We start from the raw sequence: 12,164 nt of genomic DNA on the forward strand, positions 1-12,164 counted from the left end.
AAATGAGGGTTTATTGGACAGGAACATAAATTTAGAATTTCAGTAGACCACCTACGAACCCCTCAAAGAGTTGTTGCAAGTTTCTTAACGTGCAGAGAGCGTGGCATTCTCTCTCCATCATGCATCGGATTTAACGTCCCCATTCTGACCTGAATTGACTGCGTCTGTATACATCCTGCACAGCCAAACGGACGCCCAACTTTGGCACGGTTTTATGTAGGTAGAATGAAGACTAAGTGGGAAGCTAGTTGAAAACCAGCAACTAATTAACAAAAAATCATGTGTGTAAATTGAGGTGGCAATAAGTCCTTACGTAAAACAAAAATTTACGCCTCGTTCCAGAGAGGGACATGAAAGGCTTCTCTTTTGGTGAATAATTTGTCGTTACAGCTCATTTACTTATAACTAAGTTGAGGTTTATTCTAGCATTTGTTGATAGAAGCGAAATGATCTGAACGAAAGTTCTAGTTATATTTTCTATATAAAGGGGGGATATGATGACATTTAAGTATATCCAATACTCCATTCACTAATAGTTACTAGTGTATACATGATATTTGATAATTAAAGAGTTTTGACGACTTCTCTAGCGTGCATCTGCAGATAGCGTTATTTATACAAAAATTATGTGTAGACACGTGCCTAACGTGCCTAAGGCAGCTACGCCCCTGGAAGAAACAAGGTAACTCAACTGTATGCATTGGACTAATAGTTTGTATGTTTACTTAGTCCAGACTCCAAGTTAGGGAAATCGTATTACAATTATTTGAATGTAAAAAATGGAAGGGTCGAAATTCCGTGTCTTATTTGACTAGTAAAAAGATGCATACAAATCGCTTATGTCGACCCAAGTAAATAAATCGATCGAGAATTTAGTCAGTGGTTCACTTGAATGTGACATTATGTTTTGATTTGTTCCTGAACTTAAATATTGATATGAATAGATCTTTTCAAAGCTCTGATAGGGGCAATGCAGAATATTTAACCACGGTACTGTGGTATGTTTGCCAAATATCGGTCATTCTCAATTTGTTTTGTCCCTAAAACGCTTTTATTTTGGCAAGTTCAGAAACTATTAAAAGAAAATCTAATTAAACATTTAATATTTAATGGTTTATAATCATTAAATAGTTCAAACTTTCCTAAAATACTTGTCAGGGTCGATATAAGATGGTCCGAGCACAGGCACTAGACGTTCTGTCAATAGTATAAAAATATTGGCAATTGGAAGAAAATAGTGTCCATGCATATATATAATACTAGACGTTCTGTCAATAATATAAAAATATTGGCATTTGGAAGAAAATAGTGTCCATATATATAATATAGTGTCCATATATATAATATATTATATATATGGACACTATTTTCTTCCAATTGCCAATATTTTTATACTATTGACAGAACGTCTAGTGCCTGTGGTCCGAGTTAACTTAACATAGACTAGTCTCCAAAATTTCTACGGACCGACTTGTCCAATAATCATCATTAAAGCGTTTGACAGATAATGATTGATTTGCCTTATATTAAACGCTAAGGTTACATTGATGTTGATTTTTTAATATTAATAAATGATTTTTTAATATTAAAAAATCAGCGTATTATTTAATATTAAAAATTCATTTATTAATATTAAGAAATCAGACTGAATATTTAATATTAAAAAATGATTTTTTAATATTAATAAATGAATTTTTAATATTAAATATTCATTTATTAATATTAAAAAATCAGCGTATTATTTAATATTAAAAATTCGATTTATTAATATTAAAAAATGATTTATTAATATTAAAAAATCATTTATTAATATTAATAAATGATTTTTTAATATTAATAAATAGGGAATAAATTCCACAACGGCTTGCCATACACCTGTTCTCACATATGAAAATATGGTTCCTCTACAAAGGCGGTTAAAGATAAGTTAGATTTTAAAAAAGAAGATGTGGTAGGATTGCCAATGAGACAACTCTCCACAAGAGACCAAAATGACACAGAAATTACCAACTATAGGTCATCGTACGGTCTAAGTCTTCAACAATGAGCAAAGCCCATACCCGTCCGGATAGTCAGCTGTAAAAGGCTCGAGAAAAGGTCCCGTATTGACAATGTAAATCAATTCAAACGAGAAAACTAACAGCCTTATTTATATATAAAAAAAAAATGAACGAAAAACAAATATGTACTTCTACTTCTACCAATACAGACTGTAACACATAAACAAACGACAACCACTGAATTACAGGCTAGTTATCACTTCTTTTTGTGAATAACTGCTTGTAACTTTAAAAAGACAATCCAGTCTGTTTTAAAAGTGATTACTTTCCTTTTTCCTATCAAAGTTATACATTAAATATTTCGCGATATAAATCGAACACTAAGTACTTCAAAATCCCTTGTGAAATTGACCACAAGACGGTTTTATTTTTATTCCATTGATCTAAAATTACCACCAATCACGTGATTAATAGATCGCATCTAATAACCGGATGTTGTAAAAAGGAATATTGTAAATATTTCTTCCTGATCATGTCAACGACAAGTCTTTTAATAACTTGTCTTGCTTCGATTGTTTTCCTCATTGGTAAGAAAATTTTAAAAAATGTACATACCCCTAAACTCGTAACACTCTACATGTTTGTTATTGATATCACTTGTGATTATAAACAGTGTCAAGGTCGGTTGTGTTTACACGAGTAGAAAAAAGGGGGGATATGGTTTTGTGAGGGATTTTTTTTGGGAAAGTAGGCTTGGCCTCTGAACGTCAAAAACTGCATGAACTTAGGGACTGGTGGTTATTGACCAGAGAGTGGCGTGGAGGACGGGCGGCTTGACAATTTTTTGGGGAAAAAGGGGAGGTATCAAAATTTTAATACTTCATAAATGAGATCACTACTTTAACACAGTGTTATAGTTATCTCAGTTAAGATGGGGACATCTATTTGGCTATAGCTAATTTGATGAATGCACAAAATCAATATCTGATTTTTTTCAGCAGAAGTGTCTAATATAAAAGAGGCTTGAAATTCCCTTTACTGTCAGGCTTGAAACTTCATTTTCGGCTACCCTTATGCTGAGTTCACACGTAATTCGAATTCAATTCGTAATAACTAATTCAAATTAGTTTAATTCGCATTCGAACCGTTCTACGTCCTAACGTCAATTCTAATATCGAATTGCAATGCGCTTTTAATTCGTATTCACAAAAGCGTATTTCTAATGCAAATTGGATAATTCAAATTAGCCAATAGACCACTTTCGAGTTCATTCGTCACCGGCAAAAACTCGTCAATTATACACGCCTTTATGACGTCATTTACCAGATAGAGGGGCTCGCCTGTATCCCTGCACTATTTACGTTCATCAAGCGTCTTAGTGATCGTCTTTGTGCAGGATAAACTAGAAATAATGGTTGCTCTGTAGGTACTTACTGACATTTCCCTAATGACAGCAGTGTTGATTGTCAATTTTGAGAATTCAATTTGCCGAATAATTCGTACAATATAGAATTATAGTTTTCCAACCACTCGCTCAACATTGGAAGGAAGTGACGACGCCCCTAAACGCAAAAATGACGATGATAAAGGCGCGTATAATTGACGAGTTTTTTCCGGTGACGGATGAACTCGAAAGTGGTCTATTCAAATCAATTCGGATTAATAAAGAAGAGTGTGTGAACGCATTCGATTCAAATTTAATTCGAAATAAATGTCCGTGTGAACGAGGAATTAGTGTTAATGGGTTAAATTTTACAGTGATTTGTCAAATTATCCTTTTCTTGATTCGTCAGATCTCTCAAATAACTATCGTTAAAAAAAAATTTTGGAAAAAAATTAATGAGATTCTTTTAATCAGTCGATTTTTTTTTATCGTCTAAAAGGAAGTGTACATTTTATTGACATGCACCAAAAATGACTGTTAACATCATTTGACAAAAATTTTTACCATTATTCGTCATGAAGGTTCCCCCAATACAACCCTCTTAAAAAGAAGTAAGATATGATCACCAAACTTTGAATTATAAGGCTACCCTCCACCAGAGACCAAATTAAATGACATACACATTATAAGTAAACATGTGTAGGTCACTGTATGGCCTTCAACAATGAGCAAAATTCATACTGCAAAGTCAGTTATAGAAGGCCCCTAAATGACAAATGAAACCTATAACGGATGTACAAAACAAAGAACGGAAAATGATGTACAGTAACAAACAATAACCACTTAAAGCATGCTCCTGACTTGGGACAGACACATATACTCATACAGAATGTGGCAGGGTTTAACTACATGTACATGTATACATTTGTAACATGAGAACAAATTATAAAAATCAGTTGAAAAGAGCTGAACTCTGTCAACCTACATGTGGCTCTTGTTCAAAACCAATATACATGTCAACCTACATGTGGCCTCTTGTTCAAAACCAATATACAACTCATAAAAAATCATGCATCTTAGACTTAAAATATCAAAAGAATATACAAAGAATTTATTGTAAAGAATGTAAAAGACCCCATTAGACCTGTATATGTGCACTTTTTTCAAAATGGCAACCATCATTCTGGAATTTCTCTTTTTATAGTTTCAATCTTAATATCCAACAAGCAAACAGAAGATTGTCACGACTCGCATATATATTTAAAAATAAAATTGTATCTAAAAAATTCAAAGAATTTATTTATACACTAAAAAAATAGTCAATGCCACTTTTTTCATACATGTTCATGAACATTAACAATGTGTAAACTGTTGATATTTATAGCCTTTTTCTTCTTCGCTGTGATTACCACTGTCACTCTAATATAGTTATAATCAATTTAACTATTGTCAGTTTATTGTTTTAATTTTGTATGCCATAACCATTTAATGTAAATGTGTTTGTGCGAATAAAATATTGTCTATTGTCTATTGTACTACAATGTACCCCTTGTGTCTTTATCTTCAAACTTCATGTCAATGGTTGTTTTCTTATGTCATGATGATCTTCTGTTTGTTTGTTGGACATTAAGAATGAAAATATATAAAGGAGCTGATGGTTAAATGTCTTAGTTTTTGCAGGTTTTCTAAAATTTTCTGATTTTACTCCTTTCCATTATACATTGTATATATGTTCCAGACCATATGAGTATTTGGACCGTACGCGTACGGTCCGGACCGTATACGTACATGTATACTCGTACGGTCCGACCATACACGTACGGTCGGACCGTATGAGTATACGCGTACGGTCCAGCTGATGTTTTGGGATCATATTGGTTAAATTTAAACAAATATTTATCAAAATCATTATTTTTAGTTATACAAATTGATTTTATTACATGTGTATGGATGAAATGATTAAGCGAACAATTGAAATTAATTTATATATTATTATTTATTTTTATATCCGTGATTCCTATTTTGGTACTCAAGGTGACACTGACTTCCACAAAGAACGTCATATTTTTTTTTACAGTAACATAATTTGTTCATGCACGTTGCTTTGCATTTTTTTTTGTAAAGTTCCTTAATATTCTAAAACGATTGTCCTCCCACTCTAAGTTTACTTCCGATAACTTCAATTTTAATTAGCATACTTGGCTTCAATATATGAATTACTGACATGCTAAATACAGGAGATTAACAGATTAAATAAATGCATATGTGATTTTTTAAAATAGTTATAACATTATTTTGTTTTATTTCAATTACTATTGAACTTTTTACATTAATTTGAGATGTAAGCTATGTTGATCTGTTATATACATTTGTATCTGATAAACGTGACCAACTTCTTAATATTAGTCAGACCGTACGCGTACGGTCCGACCGTATGCATATTTTGAAAATACTCCAAATACGGTCCAAATACTCATACGGTCTGGAACATATATATATAATTTTAAAAAACATTGACAATAAAACATTTAGCTGTTCCCTTCAATGATAAATTGTAAAACACATGATTGTTCATTCTTTTCAATGGTCTAAGATGATATCTGGGAGTCAAGTTAAACTTTTCATGCCTTTGGAAAGGGGGGTCTTGAATTAATTTTCCCTCTTCTAGATGGGGACTGGAAAAAATTTTAAAAATTCTGATGTTTCCTCCCCAGACCCTAAAATGACAAATGTAAAACAATTCAAACGAGAAAAATTTGAACACAAAATATTTACAGCAACAAACTACAACCACTGAATTACAGGCTCCTGTACAGAAAGTATACATGTTTAGGACTAAATGAGACATATTTTTTAGATGATAGACCAGTGCATTGCAGTTTATCTGACATGTTGTTTATAAAATGTGTTTCAGGACTAACAGATGCAGGACAGTGTCACAAATACAGCATTTTTGGGGATTCCCATTATGAATATTGTGCCTTTGGTTGTTGTGGTTATGGTTCTCTAGAGTATTGTTGTTCAGCAGTATGGCCTATTATTGGAATGGTAGTGGGGATGGGTGTTGTTGTTGCTGTTATTGTAACCATTATCTGTTGCTGTAGAAGAAGTCGAGGAGCTCGAGGAATGGTGTGTCAGACAAACCCAAGAACTAATACTACAGTTGTGACTGCAGGTAAGTTAGACAAACCCCAGAACAGGTACACAGTTACAGTTTACCTTTTATAACACCCTAGTTGCTACTTATAATAATATTTCATACATATATTGTGTAAAGATAGACATTCAGAGTTTAGTATGACGTCCATTATCACTGAACTAGTATACATATTTTTTAAGGGGCCAGCTGAAGGACGCCTCCCGGTGCAGGAGTTTCTTGCTACATTTACATTGAAGACCAATTGATGGCCTTTGGCTGTTGTCTGCTCAATTCTATGCTTTCATATTATCATTTAATTTTTTTAGTTAATAGCCAATCTGGCTCTGTGTCCACTGTTCATTTAAATGGATCAGAATTCTGAGTTAAAGGCATATAATCAAATATAAAAAAAGAAGATGTGCATACCTGCCTACTGTCACTATTTGCGGGGGATTTCCTCCATAGAGGTTCCCAAATTGAAATTTTGAAAGAGCAATTTTGTCCAAAATTTAAACAAAACAATTAATTTTCCAATGACTTTAGGCTTATAAAAGTATGAAGAAGCCATAAACAACATTAAAATGTATTTGCCTGCCCCCTTGAAGGTTTTTAGGACTACGACAGTCATCTTGCACGCGAAACCCCCATGGGCATTTTGAAAAGTTGGCAGGTATGGATGTGGTATGATTGCCAATGAGACAACTCTCCACAAGAATCCTGTAAACTCTGCATAATGAATATGTGTTTACTTCAATACAAGTGGACCCTTTTTTTATGGGAATAATATTGCTTAATCTTTGGTTTGAATTTTTGTAATGGAGGTGTCTGTTCTTCTTTTAATCATGATTTTTTTTGTTGCCTCTTTGGCTTATTATTATTTTTCTTAGTTTTGTATATTTGCCTGTCAAGATCCACGAAGTTATAGAACTACATTTTTGTTTTACAGGCCAGGTCCAGTCTGGATACCCAGTGCAACAAACAGTAGTGACTTATCCTGTACAACCAGCTGGTTACACTGCAGGTTACACAGCTGGCTACCAGTCTCCGCCGATGCAATACTACCCACCTAACACAGGCTACCAACAGCCACAACAAGGGTATCCACAATATCCACCACCTGTTCAAACTGGATATGTTGGTTCATCAGCCACAGCATATACTGACCACCCAGAGGTAAAAGCTAGTGCCCCACCGATGGAAGCACCCCCACCATACCCACAGTGATATAATTGTGATAATAGTTATCTGTTACATATTGTAACATACATGTACATTTTTTTACCAAAGTTTCGATTCAATATTGTTTTTTTCCAATTTCCCTGTTTTTCCACACCGAGCCACACCAAGTAACTTTAACTTTGAAGTAGAATATTGCTTTTTTCACATATTTCACCTTATTTAATAAACCTTTTTTTTTTAAAAGCAAGTACATTTAGGTAAAGATATTTTTAGATAAGCAAGCAAGAAATACGAAAATATTTTAACTTATTATTACCACAAAAATTAAACTTAACTAGTATTAAAGGACATTTAAAATTATACACCTGTTTGACACTTGAACTGGTACAGTAGACCGGAAATATAATTCTTTATCACATCAACCTTTACCTGTCAGGTAATCCAATTATCCTATCAGTCGTGTGCCGGTAGAGATCAAAGTGGGATCAACATTTACACGATTTTGGGAGAGATTACTCCTAAATTCCTCTAAACATTTTGGGAGGAATATTAGAGTTTTTCGGAGTGACTTCGACATTTTCCTTGGTGTTAGGTGTGGGAGATCTGGTCAACTTGAATGGTACTGTAGTTCCAAAATTAGAAACTTGGAAAATTGAATCGATGATCTTAGAAAAGAAATGCTTTTTTTCAAAATATTTTCTTTTTACATGCTTATTACTATGAAATGACATCATGTACAGAAAATTGGCACTAGAAAGATAATGATACTCTAATTTGCTGATAATTGATTTTTGTCACACAATAAAATGGTACCTAAAAAATTTCTAAATTGACAGTATTAGATATGAAGAGCTTTAGAAATTAAGATATTCCTTTGCTTTGGTCTTTATCAGTTATCTGTACATATTTTGTGTCATCAATTGTTATATCATTTTCATTCTTATATTCCATTGAGAAAGGTATCTTACACATTTTAATCATGAGAGAGTGAACATTTACCAAATAAGTCTCAAAATGTATCTTCTTTATTGAAGGCATTACTGCTTGTAGCAGTCTCACTCATTACCTCTGTTTTTTTCTGTGTAGACTTAATTTTGAGAGTCCCCATTTGTTAAGAGTTTCTCAACTTTAGTTTTGCCTTTATAAATATATATGTTGTATTATCACTTTATTGTACTTTTATGTACAATAAAGTGTAAAGTAGTTATGTGGGGTATATTTTTGCTAGTTCACACTTAAGATGAAAAAGGGGCTTGTTAGGTGGGGAACTAACAAACAAGTTTGGCCAAAGAAGTTGTGCAATTTTAAATAAGAAAAATAGACCACTTTATGGTAATGTACCTCAAAGATGTATGGTTGATGATTTTGTTTAACATTAGTGCAATAAGTTCATGTTTTATCTTTTAAGTATTTTTATTACATGGTAATGTTCTTTAGTTGTCTAGATAGTAAACTGTAAAATCAGAAATTAAAACATTGTTTTATTAATGGAATAAGTCGGATACGATGAACATTGACAACATTAGAACTCTAGCTTTTTTAGTCTTCTACAAAATGATTTGAAATCATTTTACTGGGACTTGATTGGTAGTGTTTCACTCTGCATATTGCAGTTAATTCGAAATTCCAAACATAATTGCAATTATTCATATCTACAAAAAGGTAGTAAAACTGTTCAAACTGCTCTAGGAAAGTTTTGATGGCAAATAATTCGATTTCATTCCCCCCTTTTATATTGAATAGTGAACAGGTTATAAGGATTGATTTAAAAATTCAATTTGACAGTGTTATAGGATTTACAAAAAAATAAACCTTGACTTTCAAATGGCATTAAACTGCAATTGTGTAAGAATGTTCAACGAATTACAAAATGTTGAGTTATAAAGTAACAGTAGTTAATTCACATTAGATAATATTAAATATATAAAATGTGTCAAAAAGTTGAAAATTCACAATGATAAATCAATGCATTAAATTCTGTACTTACAGTATTATAGTAGTATGAACAAAAGTATTAAAAGTATTTTGTTTGAAATATGATTGTAATATTTATACACTATATGCATTATATAAATTGATATATGCAATTTAAGTAAAAATCATTTTGTGCTTCAGATTAGTATTGTTTAATTAGAATAGACAAACATAGAACTTGTCTTCTTTGAAATTTCCAAAACATTTTTAAGGAACTGAAAATCTAAATGCATATTTTGTCTTCTTAAAGGCATATGTAGTCTTCTTATTCTTAATTAGTCAAACTTGTTTTGTTGTATTAAAAAGTGATATATGGCATTATTGTTTATGAAACACCAATAATCAAAGAACAAGGATACAATTAACAAATATGGAAGACAGCATTATCATAGATTTGCATCCTACTTTACCCTGTTATATATTTGCCAAGGAATTATACCATTAAATGGATGAAATATAGGATGTTCAATATTGTAACTGTTGAATTTGCAACGAAAAAAAGATATTTTTTTTTGTGGGGGTGCTTATTTACAGTTCAAATCTATGACCTTGACTGAAAGTATCGTCTTTTTTTAAAATCTTATTTACAATGTTAAGTGAAAACAACCCTTGAGACAAATAACTTCAACCAGAAAGTTATACAGTGTAGCCTGTGTTAATCGACACGATGGGGGACCAGTAACAAATGTTTGATTAAGCAGGGTGTCAGAATACTCAGGTTTTCTGCAAGGGAAGGCATATTTTGGGACCATGAAAATGTGTTGGTTAAAACAGGATATTGGAATACTCAGGTGTTGAGTTTAGGCAGGTTACACTGCACAACTATACAAAAGTAATGTTAACCCTTTTTGATAAATACAATATTTTCAAACCTTCATAACTTAATACAAAGTGCAGATTATATTATGAATGTAATAATTGTGATAATGCTTCTAAACCATATGTATTATTTTTATAGAATTGATATTATTTTGTTATTCTGATTTTATCTTGCTTCCTCTTTTATTTTAAGGTTGTTATATTTAAAAAAAAAAATCTTTGAATAAGAATATGCATAACAGAAGTGTTTTTACTTTTTGTTTTATTACTGTAAATAGAATACAATCTTCATACTAAAAGTTTAACCAGGCATTATTACCACTGCTAATGTTGTCATCATTAACTTATTTTATCTCTTAATTTTTAACATGCCAACAAATCTTTTCACTCAAGCTCTGTTGTTGAAAGTTTATGTTGACTTATGATTAGTAATTATGTGTGGAATATATAGATTTGTATATAAATCCTAACCATAGTTTATTATATTTAAATATTGTATTAATTTAATGTGTTCATAAATATAATAATTTTGGACACAAGTTGATGTTAGTATCATGTGTTTAAATTTAAATCAGACTGTCTCTAAAGCGTATATGATTGAGAAAGTTGAGCCTTTTTAAAAAGTGTTGGTTGAAGCTAGAAATTATGATTACATTTAACATACCAAGATTAATTGGTAAACATCATCTGTCAGTATCTACCAGTGCATTGTTAGTTTGACTTGCATTTTGGTTTTGTGCATGTGTTTATTTCTTAATCTAGTCATTTGAACAGGTGCTTTTAGTACTTCAGGCATACTGGCCTGGACATACAGCTGAACTATTAAAGTGTTAACTTAATGCATAAATGTTTTCTTGTTTCTTAGTTGGACACGAATAGCTTTTTTAAGTATGAAAGCAAACTGGTGAAAAAGGATTGTAAGTTATCGGTTTAAAACTTAGTAATACTAATAAGTTACTTTTGTTGGAATACTTCAATAGTAAATCATTACAAAACTAGCAAACTTAACTGCAATTTTTTATACACACTTATTTATATATGTGGTATAAGTTTTATTGTTAATTAGATTTCTAAAAAATATAACTATTTCATTTAATCAGATTGACAACTGTTAATTTGTTCACTCAGTCTTAAAAGTTTTATAATGACAACCTAAAATTGGTTTGAACAATTTATAATTTCCTCATGGCAATTTATTTAAGGTATAAAAAGAATGAAAGTATAGATGAATACAAATAGAAAGTACATAATAAGTAATAAGGATTTTTTTATATTTGTATTTGTTATAGATAAGGTTGAATGCCTTACTAGTCACAGGTGGTATTGTTTGATTCAATTAACAGGTAAAGTTTGTAATCAAATGTGTTTCACTGTTAACAAACAGTTGTTATGAATCTCTATCTTTGCAGAGAAATCGAATAAAGATTAATGTATTTATAATTGAATTCTGTTTTGTTTGCCTCAATGATGAAAAATAAATGGCAAAATATATAAAAGGGATATTCATGAATATAAGTCGTGGTATGAGTGCCAATTAGACAACTCTCCATCAAAGTAAACATGTGTAAAGTAAACCATTTAGGTCAAAGAAGGGCATTCAACATGAAGCCTTGGCTCACACCGAACAGCAAGCTATAAAGGGCCCATACAATGACCATTCAAACAGCAA

At 31.6% G+C, this 12,164-nt stretch overlaps 1 protein-coding gene across 1 annotated transcript; it reads left to right on the forward strand.

Moving 5' to 3' along the window:
• Positions 1–2,443: 2,443 nt before the first annotated feature.
• Positions 2,444–11,935, forward strand: LOC139494296 (uncharacterized). Its single transcript, XM_071282466.1, has 3 exons — positions 2,444–2,587; positions 6,299–6,559; positions 7,470–11,935. The coding sequence occupies exons 1-3, from the start codon at positions 2,533–2,535 to the stop codon at positions 7,745–7,747; spliced, it is 594 nt and encodes a 197-aa protein (XP_071138567.1). The 5' UTR covers positions 2,444–2,532; the 3' UTR covers positions 7,748–11,935.
• The last annotated feature ends 229 nt before the right edge of the window (positions 11,936–12,164 follow it).

Source organism: Mytilus edulis, chromosome 1 (genome assembly GCF_963676685.1).
Source record: "Mytilus edulis chromosome 1, xbMytEdul2.2, whole genome shotgun sequence".
In the NCBI taxonomy this organism is placed as follows: Eukaryota; Metazoa; Mollusca; class Bivalvia; order Mytilida; family Mytilidae; genus Mytilus; species Mytilus edulis.